At 42.0% G+C, this 21,082-nt stretch overlaps 1 protein-coding gene across 4 annotated transcripts in view; it reads left to right on the top strand.

The window, feature by feature from the left end:
- The window catches only part of LMO7 (LIM domain 7), a 249,195-nt gene that overhangs the window by 130,213 nt on the left and 97,900 nt on the right, over positions 1-21,082 (top strand). For 3 of the 4 annotated variants that reach the window (XM_066380764.1, XM_066380762.1, XM_066380761.1), the window contains exons 1-2: positions 9,786-9,884; positions 10,387-10,493. In XM_066380764.1, coding sequence (XP_066236861.1) covers positions 9,801-9,884; positions 10,387-10,493 — 191 coding nt within the window. In that variant the 5' untranslated portion in view covers positions 9,786-9,800. Of the gene's footprint in view, positions 1-9,785; positions 9,885-10,386; positions 10,494-21,082 lie in introns of those variants that run through there. The other variant, XM_066380760.1, reaches the window with a different exon arrangement.

Here is a 21,082-nt window from a genome sequence, read left to right as displayed (position 1 = left end):
AATTAATTAATTAATTAAGTGGAACAAATTGATGTTTGTCTCTCTCCCTCTCTCTTTCAAAAACCAAATAGCCTGGCCTGACCAGTCGGTGGCGCAGTGGATAGAGCATCGGACTGGGATGCTGAGGACCCAGGTTCGAGACCCCAAGGTCGCCAGCTTGAGCACAGGCTTATCTGGTTTGAGCAAAGCTCACCAGCTTGGACCCGAGGTCACTGGCTCGAACAAGGGGTTACTCGGTCTGCTGAAGGCCCGTGGTCAAGGCACATATGAGAGAGCAATCAATGAACAACTAAGGTGTCGCAACAAAAAACGGATGATAGATGCTTCTCATCTCTTTCCATTCCTGTCTGTCTGTCCCTATCTATTCCTTTCTCTGACTCTCTCTCTCTTTCCCTGTAAAAAAAAAAAAAAATGAATGCCCTTATATAGACTCATAAGAGCTTGTTAAACTATGATTAATTCAACTCTGGGTCCCTGACATTTCTCCCCATCTACTTCCATTTCCAATAAAGAGCAAGGAACCCTGCTTAGATGACATGAGAGTATTCTACTGCATGAGTGCTTTTTGAAGGGAACTGGGATGAAAGGCTATGATAGGGAAGTGATACCTATGAGTCTAGTGTTAAAATATTAGTGTTGGCTTCATGTTCCCCTTCCCATAACTCTCTTTTCAGGATTTATAATGGAGATAGAGAGGAGTTAATATTCCATAGAAATATATAACTTTGTTCCTGTTGAAAATTGAAAAATGCTGGGAGGAAGTAGAACATGGGCCAGGAGAATGCGAGTGAGGATGCTCTCCCCTCCTCATCTCCTTCCTCCTAACAGTGGAGGCTTCGACGTGGTAGCATTGGGAGACGAGATCGGAAACTTGAGTGAGAGACGAGAAAGACTGTTAGGATGCTGCTGAGAAGGAGGGCCTTCGCGGTGATCCTTGCTCTGCGGTAACAGCTCATCTTCAGTGCCACTGATTTGCCCCTCGGCCCCCTGGAGTTCACGTTCACTAAGGATTTTCCAGTAGATTGTCAAATTGTTTGGGTTGCTTTTATTCATACCTTGTTGTGGCTCTTTGTAGTATCTGGCACTCATCTTGAAACTCTTTGTTCCCTCAGTTTTCTATGACACTGTTCACTTTGACTTTTCCTTTGGTTTCTCTGGCTGCTAGATTTTTTTTCCCCTTGACCCCCTTTTTTTTATCTGCTTCTTAAATGTTGATGTCTGCTTTGTGAATCCTTCTCTAGCTTTGCTTTTCCTAAGAGAACACATCCACTTCCTTAATTTCAACTACTACCAATGAGGTTTTGATTCCCCAAACCATATTTTAAGATCAAATATGTTTCCTGGGCTCTAAACCCAGTTTACTATTAGCTGGACATTTTGATGTGGATGTCTGAAATTCAACATTGCTAAAACAGTTTATTATTCTACTCCCAATTCATGACCTGTATTCTTTATTGTGTATTTGTAGCCAGCTTCAAAAGTGGTCCCAGTGATTCTCACTTGATACTTACTACCTTTTCCCTATGTTGTACTTAATAAACAAACCGACCTGGAAAAGATCTCCAGGTGGAATGTAAAATGCTGTCTGGCTTCCCTCTGCTGATTATGACAAAATGTGAGAGGGCGAAGGATAGAATGATAAACACGAGGGACTCAGAAATTGCTGGTTTGGAAAATTATCAGCCTCCTTGGTCAGGTGATGCTAGCATTGAGAAATGGCCTTCTGGCAAAGACCAAATTCAGAGCAGTGGAAGCAAGGTCTAAAGGTAAAGCTGAAGGTATGGCTGGAAAGTCATTTAAAGATCTTAGAAAGATCCAAAGTGATGCCCTGGAAATTTGTCTAGTCCAGCAATAGGGCTTCTAAGAAGCTCAAGGGTGGATTCTGCCAGTCATCTCTGCAGACCAAAGGAGAGAAGGGCTTCTTTTCAAGCGACTTATGGGTGTGGCTTTTTAAAAATTTATTTTTGTTTGAAAAGTCCAGTAAGATTCACTGAAGGCAGAGTATTTTTGAGAGAATTGTGTTTGCAAAAACATTGTAAACTTAGACAAAGGGAGACAGAGGGTTAAAAAAACTAAGAGACCTTCAGTTCTCCAAATTTTATCGGGGAGGAAGCATACTGAGAAAGCTAACTCCGCTGCAACAGAGGCTACTTTTCAAAGAAATCGGAAAATGATTTTTAAGGTGAACCAAGGGTCCAGAGGAGAAAGCAAAATACCACGAAGGAAGTTCCTGGCCAGCAGTCCTAATGAATGGCCCACTAATTTATGCTTTGCAGGATTTCAGAATTTCTGTGGAGCAGTAAGTACCTTCTGTCAGGCATTCATTTCTCCGCACTTTGAACTGGGGTGTCTCTGTGGTCACCCTACACCTAACCCACTATTATTATGTGTTGGGTAGTGGTGGGGGACAAGTAGCTAGTTTTTTTAGTTTACTGGCATTCAAGTTGGGAGGAGTGGTGCTCAAGGGCTGTACTTAAAGAACTATACCTGATCTGATTAAATGCAGAGGCACCTCAGGAACACCTGGATCTGATTAGACGCTGAGATTCCAGACTGTGAGCTCACCGTCTAAAGGAATGAGAATTTCCCGTGCCTTGGAAAGAGTTAGTGTACTTTTTTTTATTGAGAGAGAGAGAGAGAAAGAGAGAGAGAGAGAGAGAGACTGAGAGAGACAGAAAGGAAGAGAAATGAGAAGCGTCAACTCATAGTTGTGGCACTTTAGTTGTTCATTGTTTGCTTTCTCATACATGCTCTAGCTCAGCCAGTGACCTTGGGCTTAAGCCAGCGACCTTTGGACTTCAAGTCAGTGACCATGGGGTCATGTCTATGATTCCTTGCTCAAGCTGGTGACCCTGCACTCAAGCTGTTGAGCCTGTGCTCAAGACAGATGAGCCCACGCTCAAGCCAGTGACCTCAAGGTTTCAAACCTGGATCTTCAGCGTCGCAGGTTGATAACTCTATCCACTGTGCCACTGCCTGCTCAGGCGGATTAGTGTGCTTTATTTGTGAGAGGGTGTGAGGAAAACATCTGTGTTAGGCTTGCTTGCTGGTTTACCAGCTGCAAGCACTTTGCTTGGTGAGTGCGTGAGCACATGACAGTGCCACATGTGTATAGTCTGTGGAAGGCTATGGGTGCTTGCACTCAGGGCGGATTGCAGACGGTGGATTGTGGATTGCCTGCCTGCCACTCTGAAGGGCCATTTGCTATTCACTTCCCTGAGAGGTGGTTTTCCCCTGCCGGTTTGCTCATCTGCCTTTGTGAGATTCTATTAAATGGAAACAGGCCAATGCATTCTAGCTCCACAGTTTCTCTACCATCTGCCTGAATCCAATGTGGACCTGCCTGGCTTTGACCACCGGCATTACATCTAATGTAGTGGGCAGGATTTGAATCAGATTGGTATACAGCCACAAACACCCTTGAAGGGTGGGGTAGAGGAGTGGTTGTTTTTCTCCAGCATATGGTTTCCCGTGGCTGTCCTCTTGGGGGCCGTGGCTGGGTGTTTTGTATAGCCCTGCAAGAAGAGACCAAGTACTAGTGATGGCATGAACTGGAATGAGCGCTGGAGAAGGAGGCAATGGGGTTTGAGAGCTGCAGTGTGAGATGCAGGCTGAGCACCGGTGGCGCCTGGAACTGAAATGGTCTCTGGAGAAGGAATGGCAGGTTCACGAGCTGCATTTTGTCCTGGAAGCTGAATGTTGGTAGTGACAGTTGTTAAAGAAACAGCTGTGGGTTCAAGAGCTCAAGTCCCAGCTTCAGGCTGAGAGCTGGCAGCCTCAGGAGCCAAAAGGGCCCTGAAGACAGAGCTGCATCCATGCTAGCAGAGTGGCTCTGAGTTGGCTCATTCTGAGGAGGAGGTTTGGGCTGAAACTCTCTCTGCAGACTCAGAGCTCAGATGGTGGTCACCCAGAAGGTAAAAATCCAGCAGCCAAGAGTCCCTCAGGGACAGGCACAACCCCCTTTCCAGATGGTGGAGCCCTCCAGGGGCCGGCCCTACACCCAGGCAGAGCTGATGGAGCTGGGGGTCCAATTCAGGCAGAAACCCACGGAGCCCCTGGCAACCTGGTTGCTGCGATTGTGGGATATAAGGGGTTGATGGCATCATGCTCTCTGGAACAGAGATGGAGAAATTGGCCGCCATTGCCACACACTCCTCCCTGAGGCAGTGTCTTCAGAACCGCCATGAAAACCCAGGAGACCATACCCTATGATCAGAGGTGGATGGCTGGTATTCATATGATCTGACTGAATGCTGGAGACTTGCCGGGGGCAGTCCTATAGTGAGCTATCCCAGGTCTTTTGGGAGCTAGGTATGAAGAATGCTGCTTTCAACCTGATGTCCTGTGGGCCGGATGAGGAAGTGTTTATGGCAGGGATGAGGGAACTTATTCTCTGTAGCACCCCATCAGCCCTTTTTGGGCCACTAGTGGCTATCTTGGGTCCCTATGTGGGGTAGCCCATGGACATGGTTACACAGATGGTGGTGGATTTGGGGGAGCTGGAGACAGCATGGGACTGCAAGGCTGTGAGGGCTGCTGCCCTTGCTGTCCACCTCTGGCAAAGAAGAGAAATGGGCCTGTGAGGCTTACCCAGACACAGATGTGAGTAGATTTGATTGTGGCCAGGGAAGTTAGAGAGAAATTGGGTGGCAGGTATAATAAAGTTTTGTTAGAACAAAACTTGGCGGCAGTTTAAACTGCAACAGAGGTTCCAGCCACTGAGAAAACGGGGGAAGCGATTGGCTCTGGCAGCTGCCAAGAAAGTGACTGACATTCAGGTTACATGGTTGCAGGTTACTTGTTGGAGACAGCTGTGGGAGAGGACAATTCCCCAAGATCCACTGTCCCAGTTTGAATGGGGGCAGGCCAAGGGACCTGTTCAACCAGGGACAGGTGGGGGAGGGGCTGGAGAGCCCATGTGAAATTGGCAATCAACTGGTCCACTTCTAATGTGCAGCAGGTGTTGGCATTAGAAGATAATAGGTGCTTTTTTTTTGCAGCAGCAGCAACAGCTAAGAGAACTGTCAAGGGGGCACAGGCCTTGAGTGTGTTTGATCCCACCAGGCCCTGTGGGCTTGGACCTCTGAGGGGTTTGGAGGGTCTTGTGGCAATGGACAGAGCACGATGGAAAGCCACTGAGGTCCATTAATAAAGAGCTGTGTGGCTAGTTGCCTGCAGTGGACTTTTACCTTGGTGATTTGCACAGACAGCTGGGCTGTCTATTGTGGACTGATCATTGAGGCGTGTAATATACTGTTGGATGGGAACCAGAGGAGGGCACTGGCTCCCTTGCTGGATGGACACGCTGCTTGTGGACAGTAGACCTTGTAGGGGGAGCTGTGGCACCTGTGGAGGCCCTTCTGCACTGGGAAGCTGTTCCCATCTAGTTGCAGAGATGCACCAAAGACACTTTGTGCAGAGGCGGATTGAGGTTGGTTGAGGTCCTGGGTGCAGAAGAAAACATTGGGCCCCTTAAAACTTGGTGTCGTTAGCCTGACCAGGCGGTGGCGCAATGGATAGAGCATCAGACTGGGATGTGGAGGACCTAGGTTCGAGACCCCGAGGTTGCCAGCTTGAGCACGGGCTCATCTGGTTTGAGCAAAGCTCACCAGCTTGGACCCAAGGTCGCTGGCTCGAGCAAGGGGTTACTTGGTCTGCTGAAGGCCCACGGTCAAGGCACATATGAGAGAGCAATCAATGAACAACTAAGGTGTCGCAACAAAAAACGGATGATTGATGCTTTTCATCTCTTTCCGTTCCTGTCTGTCTGTCCCTATCTATCCCTCTCTCTGACTCTCTTTCTGTGTCTGTAAAAAACAAAACAAAACAAAAAAAACCCCACTTGGTGTCATTATTAGAAAGTGTAAAGTTGGGGTTTTATAGGGTTCTTCAGAAGTTGGGGCCCAGGGCATGAGCCCGGTGTGCCTGCCATTAAATCCGCCTCTTACTTTGTGGTTTCCATGGACACAGCCCTGGACTCTACAGGCCCTCCCACCTACGATGGGGTAGGGGACTAGAGGCGGGCCTCCAGTTAACCCTCTGGGCAGAGTGCTCAGGATGACATTGTGAATGTCACTGTTGTAATTATTGTATAACTTGTGCTGTTGCTATAGACTCTGTTTATGGATAATCACAGGAGATAGCTGTCATGTAGATTGTGAGGTGAGCAACCCTAAAGGGATGGAAGGTGGGGAGAACAGCGGTGTTAGGCTTGCTCACTGGTCTATCAGCTGCAAGCACTTTGCTTGATTAGTGCGTGAGCACATGGCAGTGCCACCTGTATATAGTCTATGTATAGCCTGCCCACCACTGTGAGGGGCCATTTTGCTGTTCATTTGCCTGAGAAGCGGTTTTCCCTGCCCATTTACTCATCCGCTGTTGTGAGACTCTGTTATATGGAAATGGCCCAATGCTTTCTGGCTCTACAGTTTCTCGACTGTCTGCCTGAATCCAGTGTGGACTTGCCTGGTGTTGGCCACCGGCATTACATCAAGACACAAATCATTGGGCCAGAAAGTGGACTGTGGTCCCCAGTCCCCAAGATAGTCCCCAATAATTCTCACTTCCTGCTGTTCATGTCTTTGTGTGCTCCTCCCCACATTGAACAGGGCAGGCGTATGCAACCGGCAGGATATGAGGAGTGATGGTGTATGACTTGAAAAGCTAGGTTATAAGACATTGCAAATTCTGTCTTGCTGTCTCTTGGATCCCTTGCTCTGTCAAGCAGCCCTAGGGAGATGTCCATTTCATAGAGAACTGAGGCTTCCTGCCCACAGCCAGCCTGGAGTTGCCAGCCATCTGAGGAAACTGTCTTGCAAGCAGCTTCTTCAAGCCTCCAGAAAGCCTTCAGATGACTGCAGCCCTGCCTGACATCTCATCTACAACCCACCCAAGACACCCTCAAGCCACAAGCATCAAAGTTAGGCCACTCCCAAATTCCTGACCTTCAGAAACTGTGTGAAATCAGAAGTGTTTATTTGTTTTAAGTTGCTGTTTTGGGATAATTTGCTTTGCAGCAGTAGGTAGTCTGTAGAGGTGCCACAGTGGACAATGTAACTGAAAATGTTAATTTTTGTAGCATCTTCCTCATCTTGCCTTAGTTGTTATAGCAAGTTCTGTCCCTGACTCATTAATCTCTCTAATTATCCCTCGCCCCCTCCACCTCATCTTGTTAATGACTGCCCTCATAATTGATTCAAGGATCAAGAGGGGATTCAAGCGAATATGAAATCTTCACCCATCCTTCTATCTCTGTTTATGTAGTGTTTGTTTTTATTCATGGTTGTAGAAAAACTTAAACCTAGAAGGAACTATTGCAGATCTTCAGGGATCTTTTTAAGGGGTTTATTTTTGAGAAGCTGCTTTTGGTCCTTAAAGTGTAACAGGAAGTACAGATGTTTAGAGCAGGCTTTTGACATCAAGTATTTTATGTAAGCTGAACTATGAAATATTTGTGTGAAGGGTTGGGCTAGGAGGGTCTGGGTTTCCCTGCCCTTGCAGAGACAAGTGTGTGCCCTTGGAAATGAGTTCCAGAGCCACTAACTAACCACAGGCAAGGACAGTGGGGCCAGAAAGGTGAATATTTCCAAAGCCACATAATTGGTTACTGGCAGAGCTAACTTGGGATCCTGGATGCCCAAAGAGATAAGATCTGTTTCATGTTTGTCCTTTGTTTTACTGTACTTTTATTTATGTTTGCTAGGTTCAAGTGAAAATGATTCCATTAAATGCTTCCTTTTTAATATGTTGAGCTGGGTGTGGTTTCTTGACGTTTCACTAAAGATAAAAATTTTATAATTTTGTATCTCCCCTTAGGCATCTCTCTGAAATCTCATAAAGCAAATTACCAATGGGCTCAAGTCCAGTAAGCATGACTTAGGTGACAATTCTGATTCTAGTACAGCCTGTCTCTGCTGCCTGGGCCATGTGTGAATTTGTTTATAAAGTCTGTTTTAAACTTAAGCATCATTGAACTATTTGAAAGATTCTGTTTTTTAATATAAAGGCTTTATTTAAAGTTATAATTAATTCATATAAATTGTATTTTTTCTTTCTCTCCAATGAAGTCTAGTCATTTTATGTATGGTTTTTTTCTAATACTTTGGATGGGTTTTGAGGAATGTATGGCTTTATCTGTCCTTAATCAACCTGTGCATTTTTGTCAACTGAATGAATGCTATTATGTTTTTATAAAATACGTGAAGAATTATTTTGGCTGTCAGTTCAATATGTTACTTTTAGTTTAACTTTGTTGTAATGTTTTCTAACATTTTAGGCATTTAGAATCAAATTGAATTTGTGATAAGACTTCTTATGGATTATTTTTCCTTTCTGGGTATGAGATTTGCATCCTGTAGGATTTAGGGTAAGAATATACCAAACCATTTACTCTTATCTGCTTGTCTGAGGGCCAGCAGACACGGTGTCTGTAGAACCATTGATTTGAAGCATTTAGTAATTACAGATAACATAGTTTTTTAGAAATTATGTGCATTTACCAACAAAATGATTACTTTTGCTCTTCTGGAATTTTGATAAAACATTATTTCCTTTTTTTCCACATCAAATCAGATAAGACACCTTTCATTGAGCTGTTCAACTTTTGACTTACAAGTTCCTTTAATCTTTGACCTCTGAGTTAAAGTGAATCATGGATTTCAGCTTTCAGCTAGGTAGTCCACACTGCCTTTTACTAATAGTACACCAGAATAACCTCCCACCTCTACAAAACTTCTTTCTTTTCTTTTCTTTCTTTCTTTCTTTCGAGACAGAGAGTCAGAGAGAGGGATAGATAGGGACAGACAGGAACGGAGAGAGATGAGAAGCATCAATCATCAGTTTTTTGTTGCAACACCTTAGTTGTTCATTGATTGCTTTCTCATATGTGCCTTGACCACGGGCCTTCAGCAGACCAAGTAACCCCTTGCTCGAGCCAGCGACTTTGGGTCCAAGCTGGTGAGCTTTGCTCAAACCAGATGAGTCCGCACTCAAGCTGGGGACCTCGGGTTCTCGAACCTGGGTCCTCCGCATCCCAGTCCTATGCTCTATTCTATCCACTGTGCCACCGCCTGGTCAGGCGCTTTTTTATTTCTTTATGTCCCTGAATTTCCTAGCAGTCAGTATTGCTTTTCCCTTGCTGCACATTTGCTTGCCCTCTCCCTGTATTCTCTCCCTGTTGAAGAATCCAAGCCCTTTCTATTTTATCACTCCCTCCTGCTGTGCCACACCAGCCTGCCTTTCCTCCCCATGAGGATGAGCTTCTCAGCATGGGCGCCTTTCTTCAAGTGTTTGGTGGACTTCTGGTCCCTCCTGGTCCTAGTCAGCTTTGCGGGAAGGAGGCGACGTTTCGGGGAGGCTGTGAGGCTCACACCATAGGTGTGGTGTTTCCAGCATGTGTGAGTGGACAGACGTGTGTTGGCAAGCTAGGAGGCTGTTCTCTTGCCTGAGAAGCCTAACAAAGTGAAGGTCAGGAATCCACGTGGGATCATTGAAAGCTCAACCCTGTGAAGGGTTTTCTTAAGAGGAGTAGAGGGAAAGCTCAAGCTAGTCGGCTCACCAAACGTGTGTTTCTGAAGTGCAGCTGGCTGTAACACAGAATACATTGAAGTCAGTGTCTTCACGGAAATGAAAACTACGTATTGGTTTGTGAATGGATGATTTTGATTTTGAAATTAGATATGAGGACAGCGTAGACTATTTTCTTTTTCTTTCTTTCCTTTTTTTTTTTTTTTGGAGGCAGTTCCTGAGGCAGGTGCAGGGCGTTGAGTAATGTACCACACCTAAACTCTGTGATTTAGCCAATGAACACGAGGCTTCTCCTGGGTCCTATAGTATGGTTCCCCTGTCTGTCAAGAGCCGGCTCAGCAACCAAACCCAGATTCCAGGTGTGTTATTCCACAGCCTCTCTGTAATTTGTAATCATAGAAACAGAATGTTCCTCCTCTTATTTCCTTCCTGCCAACAGTTTCTGGGTGGGTGAATGTCAGTAGCTGGAGTTATTTTTAAAGAGGAGAGGTGAGGCTTGTCGTGCAAAGCTGGGAAGAGGGCGTTTGTTTGCAGAGCAGAGCTGACATCAAAGTGTAGATTACTGCTCAGTGGCTAGGCACTTGTCCTGTAACAGGTAATGTTTAACGTGCCAGTCACAAAGATCACAGAAACGGCGTATGCTGGGGCATGAGATAGCCCCACTGTTCATGCTCTGAAACCCTGAAAGGTTATGCATGCCCCCCCCCCCGCCTTTTTTTTAATACATGTATTCATCGGTCTTGCTGTCTCCTTTGTTGCTGGCTGTAATTGGACTTTGAAGCTTGGAAGTTATATCATAAAAATTCTGTAACCTTTGAGACAGAGCTTGGCTAAGCAATCACTTTCCACTTCTTTTCACAGGATAATATAAACGTTTTTTTGAAAGCTTGTGAACAGATTGGATTGAAAGAAGCCCAGCTTTTCCATCCTGGGGATCTACAGGATTTATCAAATCGAGTTACTGTCAAGTAAGTTTCACTGCCTTTTTCTATATTTTTTAAACTTAGGGCTTGTAGCTTAAGTGAAAAGAATTCTGAAGAGTTCATGATGCCTGAAAAATCATTTCTCTCTGTCTTCCTCGGTTCTCATTCCAAAACAGACTACTTAAAAAAATAGCGTAGGGGCTGTGCCTGGGAAGCTGTCTGTAATCAATAATATGTAGTGGTCTTATTCTAAATCTCTGTGCTAACCCAAATGGCAGTTTATATTTTAATGCTTGTTCAACGTGGTGAGTGTTTGGTTGCTAATGGTGAGGATACTCATTGTACTTACAAAGCTAATTTAAAAGGTATATAAGGACTCCTAGAGTAAAAACACTGAAAGATAGTTTTTGTGTGTTTGAAATTGAGACGTAATTGCTAACAAAAATGCGAGTGGGACAGCAGTAAAGCAGAAGTGGCTCGGACCAACAAGTCAAGCTAATGACCTGGGCAGTTGTGACTGTTTTTTAAAAAATGAACTGTTTCTAACTAGTTTTATAGGGTGGCTGAGAAAGTGAAAGTGAGGGGTGGGGAAGAGGTGTACAGGTGATGCTGTCTCGTCGTGGATGGAAACGTGTGTGCCTGTTTGACTTCGGGATCCGGTTCGGAGGTCCTGTGGGATTCTTTCCTCTATAAACCTAATTTGCTTTCAGTGAATAAGAATAAACTCATGTTATCAGGTAAATGTGACAGCACAGTGATTTAATTTTGTAATAATAATTACCTCTTCATATCATGGCTCTTAAGCCTAATTAACATTTTTCCAGGGAAGAAAACAATAATTTGTCTATAGAAATAATTGAAATGAAAAAAAAATAGTTTCTACTATTTCAAACACAGATTTAGTTTATATGTTTAATATCCCTGCTGTACTAGCTTCAGTAGTTATTAAAACATTGACTGTAAAACCTTGAATATGGGCAGGTTTTTCCTGAAGAAAAACACCCCTGCTTTTACATATCTTTTATATTACACATTGTTTTTGAGCAGTAGAACCTAAAATCTCAGGTAGGGTTAATCTTTTCAAAGCCTAACAAGACATATTTTTAAATGAACAAGCCATTTTGACTGTATATACTTTTAGATGTGTTGAATAAGCATTTCTAAGCTACAGAGCAATGATACGTGCATGGCAGGGATGTGTCTGTCTGCATTTTTTATTAATTCTGATTAATTGAAATAGTGGAGAGACCCTAAGTTTAAGGGCCGGAATGGCATGTTTACTTCTGCAATGTGCAGGGCCGTGTAATGTAATTTCCTTGAAAAACAACTGTGGAAAAACTTGTTTTAATTTTTCTAATTGTCATTCTTCATAAGACCTATCTGATGGGCAAAAAAAATTTTGACTTGGAACATCTTCTTAAGTTGTCGCTGTCTATTAAGAGTAAATGTCTTTTCCCCTTAAAATCATGCTGTTTTGAAATTCTATAGCCAATGTTTGAATAGGCTGCGGATTAGGCAAAACATGTTTGCTGGCTTCCAGTTCCAATGGTGCTCCGAGCAAAGCTTGCCTTGGAGCCTGCTTCATGGAATGTTGGGTCTACATTGTTAGGAAAAGACGTATCTCGGCCCAGCTATCAGTGAAATTACTGACAAACTGAAACCAGGAGGTCACGTAGTTCCAGCTGTAGTAGGAAGTATGCAGAACAACTTGTTTCAGTTGAAACCACAAGACCATAAAAGTAAGGTGTGCCTAAGTAGTACTAGCAGGTCTCCTGAGTGAGAACCCTAATTCTGCTCGAGAACGTTTCCCCTGATCATTGCATCTTGTTGGACAGAAGAGCTCTGGGTCCACCCTGGGTCTGCTGCAGCAGAATCAAGAAGTTAGGAGACACAAGGAAACTGGCAAATGGCTACTTAAAAATGTTGGCCACAGCTCTTATGCCCTGAGATGGCATTCTTTTAAAAAGGAAGCAGGTTTAAAGGAAAGCAGATGATTGCTTACTAATCAGTAAAGTATTTCCTTTTAGTTTTTGTTCTTTTATACTGTGGAGATTCCTGGTTGAATCCTGTCCTGTTCTTATTGTAAAGGACTCGGTGTTGGTTAGACTGATGGTTGTTACCTGAGGGGCAGTTGTGTCCCCCGTGGGACATTTGGCAGTGCCTGGAGATACTCTTGGTTGTTGATACAGCTGGGGTGGGGGTGCTGCTGGCTTTTAGTGTGCCCGAATGCTGCTGAGTGCTCTTAGTGAACAGGCAGTCCCCATAACAACATTTCTGACCCCAAATATCACTAGTGCTCAGGCTGAGAACCCTGACTTAAACTTAGAATTTCTTATTCCTGGTGTGCCAGAAAGATAATCATGTGGACAGGAAGGATGCTGACTGACTGACTTTAATATTCTGCTAAAATGTTAACTTTTTACTTACTAACATAATAATTTTATATGTTTCTGTTAGTATGTTTGTTCATATAAAAGGGAAGACTTACTATAATTTGTATGAAGTTACGTGCGTACTTTGGCATTATTTTGCTCATCTGTATACATTAAATTTAACAAAAATGTGGCAAAATATTTGATTATTTTAAATGCTCTATAAAAACTCAAGTGTTTAAAACTGCATTGACCTTCATAGGAGAATTAAAATTTATAGACCTACAATTGGTCTTGCTGCAAGTACAATCTAAAATACGCGTTTGTATGACCAATAGGGAAGGACAGTTTTATCCTCCAGGTTGGCAAACGTGAGGCATTTATTGTTAATGGACAGGAGTGTTAAAAACAAAAATAGTATATGGCCCTTAGAGCTGGGTGTGGTGAGAATGAGTGGTAGGAGCCATCATTGAAAGAGCCGTTGTTATTGAATAATGTCAATAATCCAGACCCTAACTACAAACACATTTTTTTTAGCAATTTAAGATTTACACTTTAATTTGGAATAATAACTTCAGTCAAACAGAGAGCACTCTTTATATTTCTGTAATTATGCATAATTAACATGTGATATCATTTTCTATAAGTATACATAATAATGTGAGATCTGATTTTCTAACAATTATTTTTACTTCTTGCAGGATATAATTTGATTTTATTCTGAGTATGTTCGAATTATTGCATTTATTTTGGGACTGCATCTATTCAAAAGTCAGTTGTACTTTTAAATTTGACATTCCTGACTTTCACGGGTGGGATCCATCTTTACTTCTTTTCTTCCCAAAAAGGCTAATAGGTAAACTTGTGACTTAATCTCCATGAATGGTCGATTGATGTTAAACTTATCCTAGTGGTTTACTAAGATGTTTACATCCAGATCGTTTACCGAGGCCATGAAATGTATCTTCTGCACTAAAGAATAACTGTAACTGCATCATTATTATTAACCCCAGAGAAGAGGTGGTGCGACTCCCCCTGCGCTGTGTCTGCACAGTTTCTTTGAGAGGTCTGTACCAGAGCAGACCCAGTGACCACAGCACAATGGGGCGCTCCCGTAGCCAATGCCATGGTCTTTCCGGTGGCTGCTGGTCAGAAATAGGCACACAGCAGTTGCTCATTGTAGAGAGCAACTCAACAGAGTAGCCCAGAGATCCTGTGTTGGGGGAAGGAAGTTAGCAGAAAGGTAGGGTTGAACATTACTGGTTTTGATTTTATATGCCCAGCAATCTGACTCATAAACTAAGTTCTGTATTCAAACCATTGCTCTAGCCAATTATATATTGAAATTTTTAAGCTGAGAATTTGAACAGATTTTTCAGCATGTTTTTTCCTACTTGTCATTCCAATCCACTTTCTAGCACTTCCTTAGATACCTTCTGTTCATAACGCCATTACAGAATAGCAGGGCTTTTGGACACAATATTTCAGTCACTCAAAGAAAAATTAGCGTCTAGTACCTATTTTCATTATTTCATGTATACATATTTTAAGTTAAAAACTTTAACTGTTGATATTGACTGAGTTTTTAAAAAAGATCTAGTTATCAGATGTAGGGTACAGAAATGAAAAATCTTTATTTTTTTCACATGCTAGTTCTCAAAGGATGAGTAGTTGGAAACAAAATTGGTATCCACGTGTTTCTCTTGTGAAAATAAAGGAGGCTCAAAATAGTATTTTAAGGACTTGACTCTTCTGTAAAGCTTCAAAAAGGGTGCCTGTTTTTGTGGCAGTACAGTCATTTCTTAGGAGTCAGGCTCCCAGATGGCACTCTTGTAATGGTCGGCCAACCTGGGTGTGGCATGCGAATGGGTGGGTGTGTGTTCATTAAGATTTTTATTCATGTAAGTAAAAATGAACCTACCTTGAATGATGTAATTTCTACCTTTTTCTGATTGAAACCTGGTTTTACATTTTGACACTTGTTCATGTATTTCAAAGGAGCTTCTTAACATCTTAATCTGTTTAAAAAAATAAATAAAAGGAACAAAAAGCCAACTTCATGGTATCCAAACTTGGATCTGTAACTTGAGCATGGTGACTCCCACCTGTCAATTCATGTTACTATTTTAGACCTCCCTTGCTCCCGAGAATTGGAAGAGAGTAACACAGAAAGGAAGTTTGCTGCGTTGCACGCATCTCTGTCCTATCCAGTCATTCTCTGCTGTTAGGTAGGTGCTGAAAGGGGAATGGTCGTTGTGTTGGGTTGCCAAAGGCTCTGTTTAAGGCCAGCAGTGAAAAGGTAAAGCCATGTTTTCAGATGTTCTTTAATTGTAAAATCTGAGTATCTAAGAGTCTGCTTAGCTTCAGAGAGAGGTTATCAGGAGTGAGGCAGGTCTGTTGCTGGGACAGACTACAGAATAACTGAAGTTTTATCTGGTATTTGTTTCTCTCCATAATTAGTTCATAATTTATTTCCTAGATAGATAAACAAATTTCTGGATGCCAGCTCTGGATGCCTTCCTCAGCTCTTCACTTCTTCCAGTCCAGAAAGCCACAGGGCCCGATTCTGCCCTGCTGTGCGGGGATGCTCTATGTTCTGGACTTTTCTGGCTGGAATCTTTACCTTCACAAGTAACCCAACCTGTATTTTTACTCCAAGGAGTCTTACCTCGCGGCTCATCTGATTAGCAGTTATCACCAGTCAGTTCAACGGGAGGATGAGTAGAATTTTCTTCTCCTGACTAGATAGCATTTATAACAATGTCCTTCAAAGGAATAAACCAAAGAGACAGGTGTATTTGTTGTGAAGAGGTTCTTATGTCTTTCAAATTACCGATAGGGATGCTTGTTTTTCCAATGATCACCTTTAGGGCTGCCTATGCTGAATTAATCAAACTTTTAATATTATATGCACTACAGTATCTGGAGTTCATTTAGTCATTTTTTGAAAATGACAGCTTCACAAGTAACTAGAGGAGTTAAGCTTTGTTCTTCTTTCATGCGATACTCTGGTCTGATTTAACTGATTGTATGTGTGAGGGTATACATGTGAGGTGAGTGTGCTTCTATCTATTTCCAGAGCTGCTGAGTAGAAAATAGCAGTTAATGCACTAAGGAGAAGGGTTAGTTTTAGAAAAGCCATTCACTCAGTGTCTTCTTGTTGGCAGATACTTACACAGACATAAAGAAGATGGAGTCCTGCTCTTAGTGGGGTTCCCATTATAACTGAGGAAATGTCTCCATATGTTTACAATTAAAATACATTGTGTTAAGATAAATACACAGGTTCTCTGGGACTATGGAGTTGAACAGTCATTTCACCTGTTTAATCAGGGAACACTTCCATTAAAAATGACATTGGTTTCTCATCTGGACTTTCAAAGCCCTTATTGTTTCCATCTACACCTAATTATTCCCTAGACTCGAAACTATTTGAGGACAAGGACGATAGTCCTGTTATCTCCATAGTTCCTGACACTTTTAAGTGTTAAATGTGTATTTGAAAATTAGCATATAATTATGGAGATTTCCTGGAAATTTTAAAACAAGCTTTGAACATGAGAACTGATTTTTTTCTTTGCCAAGTCATCTTCTTTTTATTCTCATCTTTCAAAATTGCAAAACAGATCTGGCAAAGCAGTCATTATTAAACCTTTGGTGTCGATTGCCTTTCACTTACTTCAGAGTAATGATATGGGATACTACAACATACTCTAAAATTTATACAATTTAAAATAATGTGTTTCCTCTCAATGTGTGAGTAAGAAACTAAAATTGGAAACTTGGGCCACGTGCCTTTCAAATGATGTACATTTTAATCTTTATGCTTATGACATAAATACTAATATTCTTAAACTGAGAGTTGAGGGATGTTACATACATATATGAAATTTTATAAACATTTTAATGTTTTCATATCATCAGTAGTCACTTTTCATTTTGTGGAAATAAATCTAAATGTATGTTTAAGACTTTTGGGTGGAAAACTATGGTGGTTATATAGGTAGTTGAAGTATCTTGTAGAAATTCAAGGGTAAGGGATATAAAATTTTAAAGGCAGGAACTTATAGTAGAGGTTACTTCTTATGAAGAAAATTAAAAAGTTAGTAAAATTTACCAACAAGTTTATAGTAAGCTTTATTCTCCCCAAAATCAAGAAACATGCCTTGGTACCTCTTACCTTACCTAGCATTAAACACCAAAGTAAAAAAAAAAAAAAGCCACAAATTACCTTTAACTTTGGCATGATATAGAACATTTGAAGACTATGGATGAGCACACAGAAACATGAAGATTTCTTAGCCATTCATTTGAACCATATTTGTATGGCTCACAAAAATTAGGGGATATTTCAAAATCAATATGAAGTGATAAAATCCCCCCTAATATTTGTGAGCAGTGTGTAGCCTAGGCTGAGTTCCTCAGTGCCCTTCTCCTTGGACGGAACAAGGAGCTCAGCTGATGTGCATCAGTTGTCAGAAGCAGAGAAGCATCTTGGATGAGAGCAGGGATTTGGATCTCCCTGGACATGGGTTTACAACTGCCATCCCGTTCAGTTACTTGGTGGCTGAATGACCTAAGACAGGTTATTTTCCTCCCAGTGATCACTTTGTTTCTCAGTGAACAACGATGTAATTGTCATTCTCTTGGAGCTCAGCAAATAGTGCCTTTTTGGAGGATAGCCCCTACTTTGCAGGATGTTGTAACAATGGCGTGAAGTCAGGTATGTGGAGTGTATAGTACCGGGCATATAGTAATGTTCACTAAATGATTGGAATTACCATTGTGATCATGTTCCTAATTTGTCTTTCTCTTCTTGACCTTATGAAGATAATGTCCCCTGTAGAAGAACATGCAGGAAAAAAATCTGGCCTTATGGCTAATTAAATGACGATGGTTAGCTATAGGCTTTTTTATAGGAATTTAGGCTACTTAAACTATATTTAATTGGGAGCTGATATTAAAGCACATATGTTTTCTGACATTTATGTTTAGTCAGCCTTTTACAATTTATCTATTTTGTTAGCTTAGCAAAGTGGGAAACCAGAGAATAGACATTTAAGTTCTTTGCTCTTGCCATTGTGTATGTAGAACCAATAAAATTTTCTTGAGACCTCAAATCTTTGAAATAATTTTTTGAAATAATATACCGTAAATATTTTAATTGGATTTGGATCTGTTTCTTTAAAAAGGTTTAATTCCATACTTAAAAAAAAAGAGAGAAATCAAACAAACAAAACCCCAAAAACACTGTCATGAAACCACAACCAATCAGTCTACAACACAAACCCAAATATAAAATTTTGTTTTTTTAATTTATTTTTATTATCCCATTTTTCTCCCTCATGTCTGTGAAAAGTCTGTCATTTGGTCATGAGGATACATGTGTCCTTAGATACACTAGATCAGATGCTCTTCTTTGAAAGGCTTCTGCAGGGCTTGTGAATTGTTCTTTTTGAAATAGGTGCTCATAATTTTTTTTCTTTTTTGAGAGAGAGGCAGAAAGACAGAGGAGGGAGAGAGAGTGGAGAGAGAGAGAGATATGAGAAGCATCAACTCGTAGTTGCAGCACCTTAGTTGTTCATTGATTGCTTCCCATATGTGCTTTGACAGGGGTTGGGTGGGGGGCTCAAGCCAAGCCATTGACCCCCATGCTCAAGCTGGTGACATGGTGCTCAAGCCGGATGAACCTGCACTCAAGCTGGCAACCTTGGGGTTTTGAACCTTGGACCTTAGTGTCCCAGGTGAACAGTCTATCCACTGCACCACGACTTGTCAAGCTAGGTGTTCATAATCTTGATTTTACTGAATTCCAGTGCATATTACAGCCATATTTTCCGGACAGTAGACCTAGCTGCTCTTTTGGCACCCCCCATCTGTTTTCTTCATCAAAAGGCTACTGCAGGCCCTGGCCGGTTGGCTCAACGGTAGAGCGTCGGCCTGGCGTGCGGGGCACCCGGGTTCGATTCCCGGCCAGAGCACATAGGAGAGGTGCCCATTTGCTTCTCCACCCCCCCCTCCTTCCTCTCTGTCTCTCTCTTCCCCTCCTGCAGCCGAGGCTCCATTGGAGCAAAGATGGCCCGGGCGCTGGGGATGGCTCCTTGGCCTCTGCCCCAGGCGCTAGAGTGACTCTGGTCGCAGCAGAGCGAAGCCCCAGAGGGGCAGAGCATCGCCCCCTGGTGGGCAGAGCTCACCCCTGGTGGGCGTGCCGGGTGGATCCCGGTCGGGCGCATGGGGGAGTCTGTCTGACTGTCTCTCCCCATTTACAGCTTAAAAAAGAAAAAAAAAAAAAAGGCTACTGCAGTAATGACTTAAAAAGTCTCTCAGATAATATAATATTTGTGGTTTTTATCCTGGGCAATAAAAATAATAACTAGCAACAGGGACTGTTTGTGAGGTCTAGTTATTTATTTCTAGTTGTATACAATTTATTTATTTCTAATTGTGTACAATGAAAAAAAGTCAAACTAAGAAGTATACTTAATGTGATTTGACATAACATTACAACTTGATTTTTTTTCTTTTTAAAAAGTAGAGCCTATCAGATGTTAAATAGAGTATGTAAAAGTTTATTCCCTGTTTATTATTTTTGAAAGTTTAGGTTCATGGCGTAGCTCTATTTTGGGGTTATTCCTGGCTTGTTGAGCAGCCGTGCGGGAACTGGCTGTGGGTGATGGACTTAGTCTGCATTTTCCAGGGGCGCACAGCTTTCTGACAGTCCCTCCCCAGCTGGAGGCGGGGCTTGTGTCTTTTTTGCTTTTGAGATGCTTAGTAGTATTGCTTTAGACACCACTGACCAAATTTGCACAGCAAACCCATGAAAATGTGTTCTAAAAGTGTTAGTGGAAAATCATTTATTTTAGGGACATATAAAAAAAATCACCTTGCCATATAAATAACCCACATTAATGTTATTCTTAAATGTAAATGATAGTGTCATAAAATCCCATGAAAAAGGAGTAGATGAGAAACATGCTTTGAACACACGTTAGGTAAGCCAGATTTCCAGAAGCTAAAAAGGGAATAAGTAGGAGAGCTAGTCAGCTGGGAGGAGCAGCTGCTTTGAATTAAGCTCTGTTTATATTAACTGCTATCAACTTAAGGGTTTGCTCTGGACTTTGAGCAATTTGGGGGAGAAATACCTAAATAAATATCAAATATCACTGTTAATACATTTCACTATTCCATTACATTATAATAACTTTGATGGCTGCTAGATTTTTTTTTGGAAAGGCCTTTGTTCTGCATTTTTTTAAAAAATTTACTGAGATGGAAATAATCTTCAAAACCATCAGTGTCTCTGGGTAAACCTGATACAGTGTTTGGCTGACATGTTTCTAGGACTTCTTTTGGCATAATATTGAGAAGGAAGGCAGTTATTATCTCTTGCTTTATTTTGTGTATAATAGTGTGTATTCACTTATAAAATGTTATCCAATAGAGCACACAAATGAAAAAAGAACAGATGTGGAAATTTATATAAGGCCTCAAAGAATTTTGCATTAAGCACCAATCTGAAGGGTCCTTGGAGGCTTGGCTATTTTGGTGATGAATTCATTTCATCAAAGGGGCTTTGGTTTGTGCCTTGGAGGAGAAATAGGAATAATGAGATAATTAAATATGGGTGTCCAGAGCATGCCTTCCCAAGCTTATTAAGAAATAGAACTCTATGTCCTTTCTCATATTTTCCTTCCTCCTTTTCATTCTACTTACGGGAAAGAGGCAGAAAAAAAAATCTTTTTATTAAAGACTCTGACATCTACTGATGTAAGGCGTGGGCTGCTGGAGCCAGAAATTATTGCTTCTCCAGTTGACAGAAGCAGCACAGTCCTGACAGGTTAGGGCTGGGCAGGAGAGGCTGAGTTTAGGGGTATTGCTTGCTCTCACCTGGAGACCTTTTATCTTGTTGCTTATCAATTGCCTCCTTTGGATATTTCATGTTCATCAGGAACACATCCTGAATCCTGAGTGGGTAGAAGAGAAACAAGACCTACTCCTTTCCTGCCTTCGAAATAGGGAAGATGAAAAGCTTTCATGGGTTGACATTGTTTGCTTTTGTGTCTGAAGCAGCATCGTAATGGTTTATAGTCACAACTCTAAGGAAATGCGGGAGTGATGAGTAGTTGCTAGGTGAGGCTCATTGCGGTAAAGTGCTGCCTGTCTCAGAAGTGTTCATGCCGCCTCCACTCCGTTGGTTTTAGACACACTGGATGAAAAGCTAGCAGGCCCTGTTGGTACTTCACCTTAGGTATACCTAAGCGA

This window comes from Saccopteryx leptura, chromosome 4 (genome assembly GCF_036850995.1).
Source record: "Saccopteryx leptura isolate mSacLep1 chromosome 4, mSacLep1_pri_phased_curated, whole genome shotgun sequence".
Taxonomy (NCBI): domain Eukaryota; kingdom Metazoa; phylum Chordata; class Mammalia; order Chiroptera; family Emballonuridae; genus Saccopteryx; species Saccopteryx leptura.
The sequence above is the reverse complement of the archived record's forward strand: the minus strand, read 5'-3'. Positions and strand labels throughout refer to the sequence as shown.